This window comes from Oculina patagonica, chromosome 12 (assembly GCF_052425735.1).
Source record: "Oculina patagonica isolate OP01 chromosome 12, crgOcupat, whole genome shotgun sequence".
NCBI lineage: Eukaryota > Metazoa > Cnidaria > Anthozoa > Scleractinia > Oculinidae > Oculina > Oculina patagonica.
The window spans coordinates 6,353,372-6,369,943 of NC_135769.1; the positions used below are offsets into that span (position 1 = coordinate 6,353,372).

Here is a 16,572-nt window from a genome sequence, read left to right on the forward strand (position 1 = left end):
TACTCACCGCATAAAAAAATTAGCAACACCGCAAACCCCGGCCCATGTCCCCCTATCTTTAAGACGGACTTTTCTGAGTTCTTCTCTCCACACACGTCATTCCATTATGATCATTTCTCTTTTTTCGTCAGCTATCATTATAATTATTTGAAGCAAAAGCAAAGTGTATGTCTACCATGAACTGGGGTTTAATTTACAAATCAGATGTAATGTTTACAAACTCACCAGATCATCTGCCAATATAAATATGATGTTAGGCTTGGAGTTTTGTTTTACTGCTGCAGTAGTTACTGATAACAGTAAGGCCACTATCAACAGAAACCAATGTAGCTGCATTCTTGAAAAGAACAACAGGTAAATTAAAAATACATAATTATGTAAAGGGAAGCCTTGAGCCAAGGGCCCATACAGGTACTTGCCGGAGCTTGTCCTGGTTTCTGTAGCATTAAGTGGCTAGGAATATTTCTACTCCCCCCTGAATGGGATGCTAGTCCATCCCAGGGTACCCTCACAGCATTATGTTGCCGGAACCCATTTATACGCTTGGGTGGAGGGAGGCATGTCTTGCCCAAGAACACATTCAACACAATGACCCTGGCCAGGCCTCAAACCCAGATCACTCGATCCGGAGTCTGGCTCACTAACTATTAGGCCACTAACTATTAGGCCATAAATTTTTAGGGTTAAAAGCTTAGTAGCTAGATTTCATAATTACTTGGCAAAAAAATAAGTTAATAAATAAATAAATATTTAACAACATTTCACGTTCCAGTCACATGTTTTACACATGCATTGTTGTGTAAAGGACAATTGGGATATGCAAATCCATCGATCTGCGCCGCTATTTTTTTTGGTCAAAATCCATCAATCTGCCACTATTTTCATTTAAATCTGAATTTACATTACTTGATAACTTTGTGTGGTATAGTTTCACTACAATGCTTTGTTTTATATGCCAATTTTCAAGAAGTTTTAATTTTAATGCTTGTTTTTCAATTTTGTGACAATTCTGCCAACCAGAGATCCAAACTTCATAAGCATGCATTCACCATCAGAGCTTCCTGACATGCAATCCAGACCAAAATCCTAAGCTTATCTAGGCTTTGCTAAGGTATGGGACACACTTGGGAAAAGTTTTTATGTTTGCCGGCTAAAAAACCGCAAAAATTTGAAACCAGCACCGGAAAGGAAAACTTTTAGTCAAACTAAGTAGGGTCGCACTTGTACTAGAAAAAATAAAACATGTCTTCACACATGTTTTTAGAAGACAGAATATCGCAATCGGTGAAGCGAAAGAAACATACGTCCCGCTGAAGAAGATTCTCCTTCATTTTATTCAGCTTAAGGAGCAGCAGTTTTTTTTTTGTATGATGTATGAACAATTAATGGGCAAACAAATCAGTTTGACGGTTTTAACTGCCTACCAAGACTGCACAGTGCTCGCTAGTAGAGCCTTTCCATGTACAGTAACGTACTCGCCCGTGAAGTGCACAGCTGGTATACAGCAAAATATTGTGGGTATTGATCGATGCTATCGCCCAAAAAACCTTCAAATTGCGAAGGAATATAATAATGACCACGTCTGTCCATGACGAAAGAGCCCGGACTGAAAATTACTGCGCTTGTGTTTTTTGTTTCACTGACAAGCGTTGACAGTTACCTCTTTGATTCCTATTGTTTAGCTCGATTTTCCGAAAATCTGCCTGCCCCACCCAAGCACTACGGCGTCTTTGATGTTTTTGCCGATTTGCAAAGTTTTTGCCAACTGGAAAACCTAGGGTCGCACTAGGCAAACTGTCTCGATGACACATTTCTACCGCAAAGTAAACCAATTCTGGCAAAACTTATCCAAGTGCGACCCATGCCTAATTTATATTCGACCAAATCCATCAATCAACCAACCTAAATGGTATTCACCCCCGTCATAATTATGCTAGCTGTAGCTAACGGTGGACTAGATGGCAATAAAACTAATGGAAATATATGGTATATATAGAGTTAAAATTAAATGGTTGTTTATTTATTTTTTCTTTTGCTTTCTTTGCTAATTGATAAACGTTTATACAGATCAGTAGTAATATTTTGCCATAATTGAGGCAGTACTATAAGCTTATATATTTGTAAGCCCTTGCCCTACCTGTGTAAAATGTGTATACTAGCAGAAGGTACGGTATTTCTCAAATACGTGGATAGCTACTGTAGGCACAATCATGCAGGCATGGGGTTAAACGCAGGTCTTGGCAAGGCTACTCTAAACATCACAAATAACCCGTTTTGGCCCTTTATAGGTCAAAAGTTACATCTTACCTCGCTTGCAGTGCAGCCATACTTCCACTGATCTGGTTAATAGGTCGTATGTAAATATTTTAATTGCCCATTTCAGATCGTGTGATGTTCTCCAAATAATTGTTCATTCATTTCCATGTGAAGTGCCAGCCAATGAATAAATTTGTTGAAGTTCACAGGACCGTCACATGATGATGCAAAACTCAATCCCTAGCTGGTAAACAGTGCATCTTTGTCCAGCCTACCCAATTACCACAATGTCAATAAATTCTAAAACGGGTGAGCGGAGTATTTTCTTTATATTTGTTGCTCAACGGATCCTGTGACAAGCTCCAAACCGCGTGACTTTCCCGTGAGTGAGTTGGGAACAAGGGTAGCTCCCAAGCTTCCTTTCTCTCGTTTTCGCTCGTCTCTGTAGGACACCGGCGGAATTGGGCCAAGTCTTCCAGAACTGTGTTCATGTTGCAGTCTAAGCCCTATTTCACCATAGCTAGTAGAGGGTCCCCTCTACTAACTATGATTTCACTGAGCAATAAGGTAGCAACCTTGCTCAAAAATCCGTTTTCATGGTAATCGCAACTACTCCCATCTCTGTTTGGTGGGGTGGGGGGATGGGGTGCGCCGTGCAGGGGTGGGGCAGTGATGGGCTCCATTCTCGAACCCAGAACGAACCGCCCGGCTTTATTAGCCAGCTGAGCCTGTGCGTGAGAAACAAGTGGCTTTGGGGACACGTGATTTGATTCGCTAGATTTAAAAAAAGAGATTTTCAAATCTAGCCAAACGAATCAACCATTTTAAATCAAATCATGTCCCAGAGCCACTTGTCTCTCATGCACAGGCTCAGCCAGCTAAGAGTGACAAGCGGCTCTTGGCACGAGGATGTAATGGGCGGCTGGGTGGAGAGGAGGGGACTTTTCCATTTTTAGGTGGTAGTGTTCTGCTCGGTTTAAACACGTGTCATCAGCAAACATGGGCTCGACTTTCAGCCTAGCCTGCGAGCAGGCTCACCTTGGGACAAGCGCGAGAGCGACACAGGAGCGACGAAGCCGCGACATGTAAGCGGCGTGCCCCAAGGTAAGCCTGCTCGCAGGCTACTTTCAGCCGTTTTGTGGGTCTGTGTTCCTTGAAATTAGGCCAAGTATGTCTTATTTCAGAGCAAAATGCATAGTACCTCTGAATTTTATTTTTATACTGTATGCTGAAGGATTTTTAACTATGTTTAATTAAAGTTATCTTATCTTAATTGACCAGAATGGCTCAAAAACCATCATGAACCCATTTAGTGGCGACACTAACTTAAATGTGTGGTAACAGACAATATCCATTCACCCCCACCCCTCAGGAATTTATCATTCCAAAAGGGTCATTGATCCCCCCACCCCCCAGGAATGTCCATTATTTTTAAACATGGACCACTCCCTGCAAAGTCCAAATGGTTTTGTTCTTTTGAAAATGTAGCCTACATCGCAGATGCAACTTTCTCTCTTCTATCGGGTTTCTAGCACCAACCTCAGGTAGAATAAATAAAGGTCATGGATTTGTAATTCGCCTGATCAATGAATTTTTAAAGAAATTGGTTATGGACTATTTTGGTCTTCCCTCTGAATGGTGCCATGGGTGTCCAATTGCAAAACGAGCCTAGCTTCTCTCAAAGTACACACAATTCCATTGAAAATGCTTGGCATATTATCTTTATTTTATATTAACAAGATTTACACGAAATTAGCTTTCTTTTAGATGTCCTTAAGTTATGTAAAAAATAATGATAACAAAATGTACTGTTAATATGTATAAAAACACTAAAGGAAGTAGTTAGGATATTTCAAGACACGTTTTTTCTGATGTACAAAATGAGTTCCAATTTGTAGGAAACCTCAAAAAAAGTTGTTATAGAAAATCGCCAAAGAAGTAACAATGAACCAAAAATGAACAAGGATAGTTACAGCTGGGGAATTACAGCTGAATTGCGAAAAACAAGATGTGCTGTCCTTAGAAAGCTTTCGGATTACTTGACTAACAATTAAAGCAAAATCAATTATATTTACACTGTCAACTGGTTTACATTACTTGCATACTGACTATTTTAACAACTTGTCATGGAAAAAAAAGCGAAATCACTGAAACAAGCAGAACCCATTACTATTTCTGAAAGCCAACCATTAACTGGCTAGCTAGAGCGTTATTTAGGCTAACCGAAGTGCACATAGACAACAGATCTAGACCTACAGAGTCGTTTTATTTTTAGCGGTTTGGGTTCATTGTTTAAACACAAGAAAACTGTCTCCACATCATAACCTCTGCTTCGACAATTATAAGGCTTAGTACAAAAACCTTTCTTATAAAAGTGAATTTACTAATTTGTATGAAACAGAACATGTACATGTAAGTAAAGCTCATTTCCATATGCAACGTTTTTCCCCTAGTCTGGTTTTGAAACAGAGGCAGTAAAAAGGGATTTATAAATTCATAGATTTTTTTTCCATTTTTTATCTAAGTTTTAATCCATCCAAGGGCTCCACACTCCACCATATTTGTCAGGATTAGAGTTCGGGTCAAACGGTTTGTTTCTTGGCGGCACCATGGTCTTTCTGTATTCATCAAGCCACTCCAACATCAAATCAACGATGGCTGGTTCGTTTTTAGCCTGGTTGACATATTCACAAGGATCCTTTATGACGTCAAACAAACAAGGGCCCAGCTCATGTGTACACTCGGGTGGAGAAGACGGTGGCTTGCCACAAGTTACCTCAGCATTTTTCAAAGCCGCACCTCTGGTGGAGTGATTCGAGTTTTCAAATCCGGGGGGAGCATACCATCCGCTCCAACCTGAACCTGGAGGTAGAGAGGTGAACATAATAATAATAAGGAGTCACCCTTCAACAATACTGCACAGTTCGTTGCAGTTTTCAGTGACATGCGAATTCTAAAATTCAATGCTAAACCTTGAGGTTTACGCTATTTGCTGCCGTCCATCATCTTAGCGGACCTCTCAGGAAACAGAAGCTCCCTTTAACAGGGCCAAAAGGTCACGCCCGTATTTGTTTCTGTTTTTCAAGGTTGACAGCAAAAAACGTAATCGTTACTTGGATTAGGAATTGCAGAGTTCGCATAACACTTAAAACCGCAATAAGTTCTGTATGACGCTTTCGTGCAGGCTGTTCTTGTTTCTTTTAAATCAGAACAGGAAAATCATTTGCACTGAACTGTTTCTACCCAGTTTATCTGTTCATTTGTTCAGAATGGACATCTCTACCGTAAGTTTTAAAGGAGCAAGATAATAGCTTTTTTACATAGCAAAACAACAAAGTAGTAGAATCACTAGAATCAAACCGTAAAATTAAGTCTAAGCAGTTTTTTGCTTACTTATATTAACAAGAAGCTTCCAGTTCCTGAATCTTAAGGCTGCTTCCCCATTTAGCAGAGGATCAATGTTGTGAAGAATTTCCACACGAGGAGATTCCTCAGCATGCGAGAGAGAGTTCCACATGTCATAGCCATCCACATTGCGCAGGTTATGGATGTCACCTCCTGCTACAGAGTACAGCGTGGGAAGCCAGTCCGTCACATGCATTAGTTCCATGCTTACTCGGCCTTGAGAAGAGAGCAGGGGACTGTGTATGAATCCTGCACCACGAACGCCTCCTGTGGAAATGGAAAACAAAGTCAACAGGAAAATGTAACTTTCTCCCCAAGTCAAGATGTGGCAATTTTTGCCTGACCCGAAACTAGTGTTATCCTTTCCTAACCTGACTGCTGCATGAACATGTATGAATAATGAATGATTTGCCACAAATCGGATCCTGTGTTTTGCGTGGAGGATTCTGGGATCGCTAGGGGGCAAACATTGCAAGTCGCTAGAAGAAAATGTATGGCGAAAAGTTGTTTTGACGCTCAAAAATACGATTTTGGAGAGAGATCAACGCTTTTTCGCGAGTATTTTATCAGGAATGGATTTGGGCATTGTTGATACTCGAAAGTGTAAGTTTTTGTTTGAATAACCGTGAAATATGTGATCAAGTTTACCGATAAACCTAAACCTCCTTGCTTTCGTAAGGTTTATTTTGAAATTGACATCTCAAAATGGTCTCGAAATATTACAAGTAAGGTATATATCAGGAGGAAATTACTTAATAAAGCCTTTTGGGTTGTATTTACGTGTGTACAGGATTATTTCTATGCTAAGTTATACAAATAATTTTAGTAATATGCCCGGCCGGTAGCGATCACTGTCATCATTGTGCGGTATGTGATAACTATCGAAGGTACCCAGAGAGGCAAAAGATTCTTCCTCGCGATGGAATATTAAGACTCTACCCGCCCAAGAATAAGAAAGATGATTTGTCATGAGCATGGCCGGCTCTAAAACAAGGTTATATCTTTCTCGAAGTAAAGCTAAGCAGCCTCTGGCTAAACAAAAATAAACATGTCATCCGCGATACGAAGCAACACATTTACGCAACACTGTACTAATCAACATCTTCAAGGAAAATTTAAGATCTTGTCCTTCCAGAACGAATTTAAAGCACATCTTGCAAATATAAATGAGCCAAGATAAATCACAACAGTTCCAATAGCCAATACATGAAGTTCATATAACAATAAATTATACAGTGCAGAGGTGTAAAAGTGTACTACCGGGGGACTACGCAGACCTTCGACCTCTACACATTTGCTGGCGGCTTTGATAGGGCTCTACTCAGCTTAAAACACTTCTTAATAATACAGCTGACAGGATATAGTTCCCGTTATAAACTAGTTATAAACAAAATAGATTTAATAAACGACCAAAAGCGATTGGGAAATTTATAAAAGTCACGATCGTAGGAGTCTGTGAATGTCTGTCACCTTTAATATTACAAAGCCATAATAATTTTTTGTTTATAAAAGACGTGACTAATAAATTTACAGCTTGTGCAAACGTTAAATATCTACTGGAAGGGCTTTATTGAGCTATTTCCAATTTTATAATATTTCGAGACCCCAGTTTAATACGCGATGTCGATTTCACAATACATGTAAACCTTCATAAAAGCGGTAGATTTTATCGCATATCTTACGGTTATTCAAACAAAACCTAACACTTTCAACGTACCAACATTGCCCAAATCCATTTCTGATAAAATACTGGTGAAAAAGCCTTGATCTCCCTCCAAAATCGTATTTTTGAGCGTCAAAACAACTTCTCGCCATACATCTTCTTCTAGCGACTTGCAATGTTTGCCCCCTAGTGATCCCAGAATCCTCCACGCAAAACACAGGATCCGACTAGTGGCAAATCATTCATTGCCTAATTTTTTGTGCTATTGTGCCCATTTCTTGCCAAGCACTTGGCGAGCGACTTCTTTTCACCATATGCCCTACATGGGAGCATGTTTGAGAGCTATTTTTCGCCTAACAAAAGCACTATTCCTGCCAAACCAAAGTACTAGACAGTATCGGTATTCTCTGTCTAACAAAAATACTATTCTCTGCAATGTGCTATTTTCTGCCTAACTATTGCTGGGCTCCCTGTTTTTCTGATTTCCTGCTGTTTGGGGTCATGTGACCCTTTTTCATGCTATCATGCATACTTCTACTGAATGCATTCTTGTTTAAACTTTTTAATTGTTGGCGAACAATTGAGGTAAAGATGGAGAGAACCGAGTATGGATTGAGAGATGGTCAAGTATTAAGGTCAATAAAGTAGTCAAGAGTGAATTTTGCCTGTACGTTAAACAAACCAGAGGGATTTGGCCCTTACACTACCAATAACCACAGTGCTGTTTTCTACCTGAGCAAAGCACTGAACTGTGCCTAACCCAAGACACTATTCTTTGCCAAACCACAAGGTCCACAAGTTCAATACTCAATCTTCATTGATATTAGTGGCTGTCAACTTTTTCGCAATTGTCTTATTACATCAGCTGAGAGTAAAAAAGTCACTCAACAGGAGATAATTAACTTGCTTGCCTTCCCAAAGTGTCGCCTTCACACCCCTCAAAGGGTAATTGCAAGCCATGTTCATGTCAAAACCTGCTGCAGGGCCACCGTTATCCGTTGAGAAGACAATGACTGAATTGTCATACAAACCACTGGCCTTGAGAGCATCAAGAACCTACAGAGAAAATTTTAATTTTTTTCTGTTTACATTAGATGTATAAGAGAATAAATTATAAAGGGAAGGAGGGAGGAAGAAAGAATGGGAGGTGGGAGGGAGGGAGGGAGGGAAGGGAGTGAAGGAAGGTTGGGAGGGAGGGAAGGGCAGGAGGGAGGTGGAAGGGAGGGAGGAAGGGAGGGAGAGAGGGAAGGGAAGGAAGGGAGGGAGGGAGGGAGAGAGGGAGAGAGGGAGAGAGGAAGGATAAAAGGGAGGGAGGAAGTGAAGGAAGGGAAGGAAGGGAGGGTGGGTGGGAATAGCAGGAAGGAGGTGGAAGGGAAGGGGGAAAGGAAGGGAGGGAAGGAAAGGAAGGGAAGGGAGGGGGAGGGGAGGGAGGGAAGGGAAACAAGGGAAGGGAGGGGGGAGGGGAGGGAGGGAGAGAGGGAGAGAGGAAGGATAAAAGGGAGGGAGGAAGTGAAGGAAGGGAAGGAAGGGAGGGTGGGTGGGAATAGCAGGAAGGAGGTGGAAGGGAAGGGGGAAAGGAAGGGAGGGAAGGAAAGGAAGGGAAGGGAGGGGGAGGGGAGGGAGGGAAGGGAAACAAGGGAAGTGGGGGGGGAGGGGAGGGAGGGAGAGAGGGAGAGAGGAAGGACAAAAGGGAGGGAGGAAGTGAAGAAAGGGAAGGGAGGGAGGGTGGGAATGGCAGGAGGGAGGTGGAAGTGAGGGAAGAAAGGAAGGGAGGGAGGGAGGGAGAAAGGGAAAGGAAGGACAAAAGGGAGGGAAGAAGCTAGAGAGGGCAAAAGGGAGGAAGGAAGGGAATGAAGAAATATAGGGAATACGAGAGGAAGAGAGGGGGGAAGGACTAAAAGGAAGCTAGAAGGAAGGTTCAGGAAAGAGGGAGGTACATACCTTTCCCACACCCTGATCGAGACCCGTCACCATTCCAGCAAATATTCTTCTGTTTTCATCCTCAATGTTGGTAAAGTTCGCCACTATATCAGGGGGTGCTTGAAGCGGTTGAATGTAATTTGCACTATGGACGGCTTGGTAAGGAAGATATAAAAACAGCGGCGTGGAAGAATTGTGGTTCTTAATTATATCAACAGCTTTCTCTGTAAACAGGTCAGAACTGTAATGCCCCCATTCAGTCCATACAGGCTGAAATTTTAAAAGGAAGAAACATTTCAGTAGACACATTTTTTTTATTAGTGAATGCACCAAATCATACTTACCTGATGTTGGGAGAAATTTACAAAACACTGCATAATATTTCAAACATATTTTTCATCATCAGAGAGGTCAACTCTGATATTCCTATCTATTATAAACAAGACCAATGCTGGAAAAAATCAGATGCCCCAAGTGGGATAAGCTCAGTGGTTAAGGTCATTGCCCTGAAATAGAACTGAACACAATTTTTTAACCAAACTGGACTAAGCCACATAGAAAAAAGCCGCCATTTTGTTGATGTGTGCGTGCGCGCTAATTACGCGTAAAATTCTGCGCAGTAAGGATGCGCAATGCAATACAGGGCAATGACCTTAAATCACCCTCCAGGAGATGGTCATTGTGGGTTTGAATCCCACTTGGGGCATCTAGAGCGGTTCTCACTTTAGTGTCGAAAGTAAATTGCATTTGCTTTGGTTTTGCATTACTACGCTCAGTGATTGGCTTAAAAATCTCGCGCCACTTTCTCGACCAATTAGAACTAAAACCAAAACCAATCGTGACTTGCTCGCGCACGTTTTTCCGCGCTTCGTGCCAGCTACATGTATTTGCTTCGAGTTTTGATTGGTTCACTGGATTGTCTGTGTCCTTTGTGATTGGCCAGAGTAATTACTTTGGTTTTGGTTTTACGACACTCAATTGAAAACTGCTCTAATTTTTTCCAGCATTTGTTCTGTTTATTTAGATGGGCACATTAGAGTTGATCTCTTTGATAATGAACAATTCAAGAGAAATTTACAGCGCAGAGAGTTCATGGATGCGGAGGACAACAAATTAGAGAATGAATTCAACACCGGCAGAGAAAGCGAAGACAAATAGGTAGCAGGCAGTAATAGAATTCAAATGTTTCCTTTTAGAAACACCACATGTATCTAGGAGTCAATGACCAACACTATTTGCCCTTCATATTTGCCTAAAATTATAACAATAACTGCAATCTGAAAACTTTGTTTCCTGAAAATATTTACATATGAGACACACCCAAACATTGGTGGTAATTTCTTGGAAAAACAGTGCACCTTATTTTATTAATATAATTTCAAAACTATGGTATGTACCAGTAATCCATTTTTACCTCTGTATTGTTATGTAGATCTAGTGCCCAATAGTGTTCGCGGTCTGAATGATCCCAATAATCTTCCTTACCACACCAGTATCCAAAGAAGGAATCAAAGCCTCTCTTAGTAGGAAGGTAGTCTGTTTTGAAAAAACCTAGATGCCACTAAAAGATAGAAAAAGCTATGAGATGCGAACATCTTTTTTCTTTCTTTCCACTACTTGATGTCTGTTGAGTGCAGTCGTTTGGATTGTGTATCGAGAGTTGCATTAGAAGAAGTGAGAAGCAAATAAGGTAGAAGGACGAAATTTAACATAAAATGGTAAAGGTACATATGTCACGAACGTAGGAGTCATGTGGGTCACCTTTATTTTACTATGAAAATTGATTTATGGACCGGCCCGGTTCTAACTTGTGCGAGCAATGCAAATGGCTGCACTCAACAGATTGAAGTGAAGTATATGGGGCTAAACATTTCCAGAACTCTCATCCTCTTAGAACATTGCTCCAGAAAAAATTAATATCCATACCTCTCCCACAGAAGGAGATTTTGTTTGAATGCTTCCCACCCCTCTGGAAATTCCAGATAAGCCTTATACTTTCCTTTAACATTGTGACGTTTGAGACCAATCCCCCCTCCACCCTACCCATGGCCTTCTATGGGGTGGGTATCGAATGATATTTTCTTGAACAGCACTTTTATTCTAAGTGACCTTACCAAACTCAGCAATGTCAATAATAACAATGACCTTTCATTAAGACACATTTTTCAAAAATCAGTTAACTAAACAACTGCACCTTTCCAACTGCATGTGTGGCATATCCAAGCTGTTTGAAATACTGTGGCATAAGGGTCTCATTTAAACCAAGTCCATAAGGCTGAAAACTTAGAATAACATCATGTTGCATTCCTGAACAATGAGTACAAAAATTCACAATGATTATGGATTTGAAGACAATACTGTAAGTAATATAGCAAACACAAGAGGCAGTGTTTCATCGGATATCCAAACACAGAGAAGAGAGTTGAAAAAACCACACGCAGCGGCGTATTTTTGACGAAATTCGAGGTGTTTGGATAGCCGATGAAACACTGTCTCGAGTGTCTGATATGTCTTCTCAATCGAAACAAAAACCAAGGATACGGCAGGGTGTTCATTAGGCATTGGAGATCCGAGAATTCTCGTTCTACTATGTAGAATTCTCCGGCTAAATTTCAAAGGCCTCTACCTATTTTCTTATTATGATGCAGAACCTTTAAAATCATTCTCCGGTTACTTTACACTATTCTCCTGCTATAACAATTCTTAATGAAAACCCTGTACAGAGAACTAAAATCTTAATAATCTATGCTAATTAAGATTGGGTATCCAATTTTCATTGTTTTAACTTTATGGATTATTAATGAGTTTGAGAAGGGACATAATTATCTTTGTGGGGGAGCAGGGATAGCGCAGTGGTGAGAACGCCCGCTTCCCTTCAACGTGGCTTTAGCCTGTTCCAGGCGTTCGGTTAGTTGGGAAGCGGCGCAAGAAACGGCGAGCAAAAAAATGGGGTGGGGACTGAGGCGAGGGGGCGAGAGAACGCCTGTGAGCATTTTTAACAAAAGCTAGTTCCGGTATACCAGATTCTGGTATACCCTCTGATTGGTCAATTTTGACACCTTTTGTCAACACTCAAGCGTCCTTCATCTTGAAGTGAAATGAGATATGGCTGCGGCGAGTGACGGTCACGCAGAGTTCAACTCGGCAGTAAACAACGCACTGAAGGATTTTCTGGTTGAAAGTCTGTTGAATTTGGTCTATGAAGGAGAAGTTTTTCGGTATACTTCCAACCGGTTTTGGAAAAAGTCTGATATTTCAACTGTTTCCGCGTGTTATGTCGACGCTAAATCAAAATGACACAGTTTCAACGATAATTGCTCTTCAGTAAATACAATAACCTAAGCTTCGCTAAAATAAATATACATGTGATAAGGCACTTTCTAGTTTTAAAATAAATATTAAAACAACACGTTACAAGTGAAGTCGAATGCGGTCCGTCAAAAAGATAAATTTGTAAATGCTTGTATTATTGACAAATTGCTATTTATTCCTCGAAACTCTCAGCCAGGAATTCAAACAGGCTTCAGCCAGCAGACAATCAAAACAACATAAGCTAAAACATTCAGAACTGAAAAGCGTAAAACAGCAACGAGAAAATTCCGGGCGAATTCAAAAGGCCTCGAGAATATTTGTAAACAGTAGCGGTAAAACTCATCTTGATAACAGTTTGTTCCACGTCAATATTCATTGCTAAATCAATCTGGTCCAAAATAGCTTTCCCAGAGCCAAGCAGCGCCGCGATCTACTTTGTGTGGTTGATGTACTTGTAGATTCATTTTCTGAAGTGTGTGAACGCTTAGCGGAGGGAGTTTCTCCCGTCGGCGATCTTGCATTCACTTGCCGCTTTTAAGACGTTTCTCTTTCGACAATCCCCGAGAATAATTTTTGAACGCTGGGATGAGTTCTTGCAAGTGTTCTTGCGCAGGTTAAACAGCAAATTTCAGGAAAACGTGGGTTGGGATTCAGTTCATGTCCAAAAGAACTTGCGAGGTCGGCCAACACCAGACTCTCGGCTCCAGAAAACCCAACTAAATCTTTGTTTGAAACCGAATTAAATAAAGAAACTCTCGGTACCTTGTTCCCCTGGCACTTAACATTTTTTTTGACAAAACCTACAACACGTTGAAGGGCGGACTGACAATTTGGCGAATTCGCTTGCAGAAGTCTCCGAGTGCAGACATTTAAACACAGACGATAAAATGCATTTCCCAACGTGGAAGAACTTGAGAAATCATATTTACCGGGAAATCTGTCAGAAATCTGATTGAAACTGACAACTGAAAACCACAAGCTTCAAATGTCTGCGCTCATGTTACCCGGGCCCTGTCGGAGGTCTAGAAGTGGGCGGAAAGACCTTTTGTTATGAATGCTCACAGGTGTTCTCTCGCTCGCTCTCCTCCCCGCCCCCTCCCCTTATTTTTCTTTCGCTTGCCGTTTTTCGCGCTTCCCAACTAACCGCGTTTTTCGCGCTTCCCAACTAACCGAACGCCTGGAACAGGCTATGTGGCTTGGATTCGATTCCCGGACCCAGCGTCATATGTGGGTTGAGTTTGTTGTTGGTTCTCGTCCTTGTTTCAAGGGTCTTTCTCTGGGTTCTCTGGTTTTCCTCCTTCCACAAAAATCCAACACTTCTAAATTCCGATTTTATCAGGAATCCGAGGGCCACAGGTCTGTCATTCGAAAGACTGTTATGTGCAACCCTCGCAAAACAAAGTTGATTTACCTATTTGATTAAAGTTGATAGAAAACAGGTCAGACAAGTATTTTCCTGGTACTTGAGTAAGTTTGTTACCTGTGTGGATGGGATATCGGCCAGTCATAATAGCACTTCGTGTTGGTGTGCATATGTGCTGCACATAATAGTTGTTGAGAATTATTCCACTGTTTGCCAATCCATCCAGGTTTGGAGTTGGAATCTGCTTTGAGCCGTGAAAACTCACATCATCCCATCCCTGAAAGTGAAATGAAGAATCCTATCCTTGCATCCTTTTGCCATAGGCGGAAAACTTTAAACTATTTGTGGAACATTGGTTTGAATTCTTCAAAGTCAACCTTCTTTTATTTTACTTCAAGTCGTTTAATATTTAAGCCTGGTTTACATGTGCGATGCAAACCCAAGTGCAAGTGCAAAGACAAGTGCAAGGAATGGAGAATTGGACTTGAACTTGCTTCATGTTTTAACATTGCTATTGAAAATACATCAAGCGCAAATGCAAGCAAGAAAAGCGTGACCTGTCTGCCATCTTTGAAAAAGACTTTGACAGTGCCTGTGTATCTTATATTCCTTGCATTTGCGTTCTATATGTGAACTTCACTGGCATTTGCAGTTGCATTAGCATCACACAAGTCATGTGCCCAGGCCTAATTACCATTTTTCTGAAGCAAAAGTGTGCCATGTGTCTTTGTGTTTACATCCATGAACTGACTAGAGGTTTAATTTAAAAATCATTTTGCAATGTTTACAAACTCACCAGGTCATCTGCCAATATAAATATAATGTTAGGCTTGGAGTTTTGTTTTACTGCAGTTGTTACTGATAACAGTAATGCCACTATCGACAGAAACCAAGGAGGCTTCATCCTTGAAAAGAATATCAATGATTTAAATTATTTTTAAATACAGCACATAAAGTTTTTAGGTTATAGCTTAGTAGCTAGAGTTTCAGTAGTTTAATACATGTTACTTGCCAAAATACAGATCACATTTCACTTTCCAGTCACATGTTTTACACATGCATAATGTAATATGCTAGCTATTGCTAGCAGTAGACAAAAAATAATAATTCGCTTTTTTCACGATCCCATAATACATCTTGTTTACCCCCCAAAATTTTTGCATAAGCATTGTTTTTAATTTCCCCTGGGACGATTGCACGTCATTGTAAATCCCATGAGAAATTGAAAACTATGCTTATGCAAAAATTTTGGGGGGTAAACAAGATGTATTATGGGAACGGTGAAAACAGCGAATAAGAAAAAAACTGACTGAAATGTGGTATGTAAACTTCAATGGTTGTTTATTGTTATTTTTTGCTTTCTATGCTAAATGACAAAAGTTTTAATGTATGGGTCCATCATGAAGCCTGCTGGAATATATTTGACAAAGAAGTAGCCAAAATTTTGAGCCCCGCAGATCCAAACTTCAAAGGTGATAACAGCAAAAAGCGAGGGTGTTGGAATAATGTGCGTTCCAAAATAAATAAAAATATGTGGAACGTCCCATTGTAAGCCGCCTGGGCTACCGTATTTATTCAATTAAACACCTCCCTGGAATAAAACGCTGCATTTTAGAGCAGAAATATTAATAAATGTCGCCCTCAAATAAACGTTGCATCATGATACAGCATTTATTTGTATTATAGACTCAAAAATCAAATGCAGTAACTATCCAGTTTGCGCAAGCCTAAAATAATTATTTTCCTTGATTGTAGCAAATTATGTTTTAAGATATTGAAAATGACTTTTGAGACAAGCAGTACAACAAGTTCCGGTTTTTGAAGGTTCAAATGTTCAGTTACCACACTATTGTTTTCAAGAAATAAATCGAATTTTAAATAAACGCCGCCCTCGTATAAACGCCCACTGTAATCGCGAAAAATTTAATAAACGCCGCGGCGTTTATTCGAATAAATACGGTACGGTACGGTACAGACTGTTCTATTAGCTACACTCGAAAGTTGTGACGCTGCTAGCCGCAAAAGTAGCAATAGCCAAGGCTGTTAAATCAGAGGGTCAAAACTTTCGGGACATTACGGTATCTCCATTCTAAATTCGTATCACTACTGTGCATGTAGGATCAGATGAGGCCCTGCCAGGGTAAATTCCGACAAGCGACATGGCCAAAAAAGTAGTGACAGCACATAAAATAAAATCGCGACAAACGACAACCCTTTTGGAAAAACTTAAATGCCGACAAGGACAAGTAATTTTCCTTCAATTTTACTACCGACAGGGACACGAAGTTTGATAAAATAGCGACACGGTGCATTTTTAAATTTAGACAAGCGACACGGGAACCCCCCCTGGCAGGGCCTCTCAGATCTGTCATTTGGACTAACACTAAAACTAGAAAGAAACTTGCAAAACTGTAGGCATAATCGGGTATGTGGTTAACAGAAAACTCGGCTAAGCTATTCTTAAAACATAAACATTACAAATACCAAAATTGCTTAAGGGAAAAAGTTATATCTTACCTCTCGTGCTGTGCAGCGATTTACTGACACACAATTCCCGAAGTTCACAGGACCGTCACATGATGCTGCAGTACGCAGTCCTCCGTGTGTATAATGAGTATTTGTCAGGAGTACCCACGGGAGAGATATTTTAACA

General features: G+C 40.6%; 1 protein-coding gene and 1 pseudogene across 2 annotated transcripts in view; both read right to left on the reverse strand.

The window, feature by feature from the left end:
* LOC144631780 (arylsulfatase J-like) overlaps nt 1–2,342 on the reverse strand; it is an 82,590-nt pseudogene extending 80,248 nt beyond the window's left edge. The window contains exons 1-2 of the transcript XR_013566796.1: nt 2,308–2,342; nt 226–337 (exon numbers count right to left, since the gene is read on the reverse strand). The product of XR_013566796.1 is annotated as an arylsulfatase J-like (transcript). The remainder of the gene's footprint in view (nt 1–225; nt 338–2,307) is intronic.
* Nucleotides 2,343–4,606: 2,264 nt separating this feature from the next.
* Nucleotides 4,607–16,540, reverse strand: LOC144631785 (arylsulfatase B-like). Its single transcript, XM_078490344.1, has 9 exons — nt 16,437–16,540; nt 14,716–14,824; nt 14,037–14,196; nt 11,439–11,551; nt 10,659–10,805; nt 9,266–9,514; nt 8,236–8,380; nt 5,650–5,928; nt 4,607–5,118 (listed from the first exon to the last, which is right to left on the reverse strand). Exons 2-9 carry the CDS (start codon nt 14,821–14,823, stop codon nt 4,784–4,786), a joined length of 1,536 nt encoding a protein of 511 aa, XP_078346470.1. The 5' UTR covers nt 14,824; nt 16,437–16,540; the 3' UTR covers nt 4,607–4,783.
* Nucleotides 16,541–16,572: the final 32 nt, after the last annotated feature.

What these genes read in the sequence shown, in the direction of transcription:
- LOC144631785 (XM_078490344.1), bottom strand. Translation starts at nt 14,823, where the DNA reads ATGAAGCCTCCTTGGTTTCTGTCGATAGTGGCATTACTGTTATCAGTA. An exon ending in CCACACATGCAGTTGGAAAG is followed by an intron (nt 10,806 to 11,438) that starts GTGCAGTTGTTT and finishes TCTATCTTTTAG; the next exon opens with TGGCATCTAGGTTTTTTCAA. An exon ending in TCGATCAGGGTGTGGGAAAG is followed by an intron (nt 8,381 to 9,265) that starts GTATGTACCTCC and finishes TTTTCTCTGTAG; the next exon opens with GTTCTTGATGCTCTCAAGGC.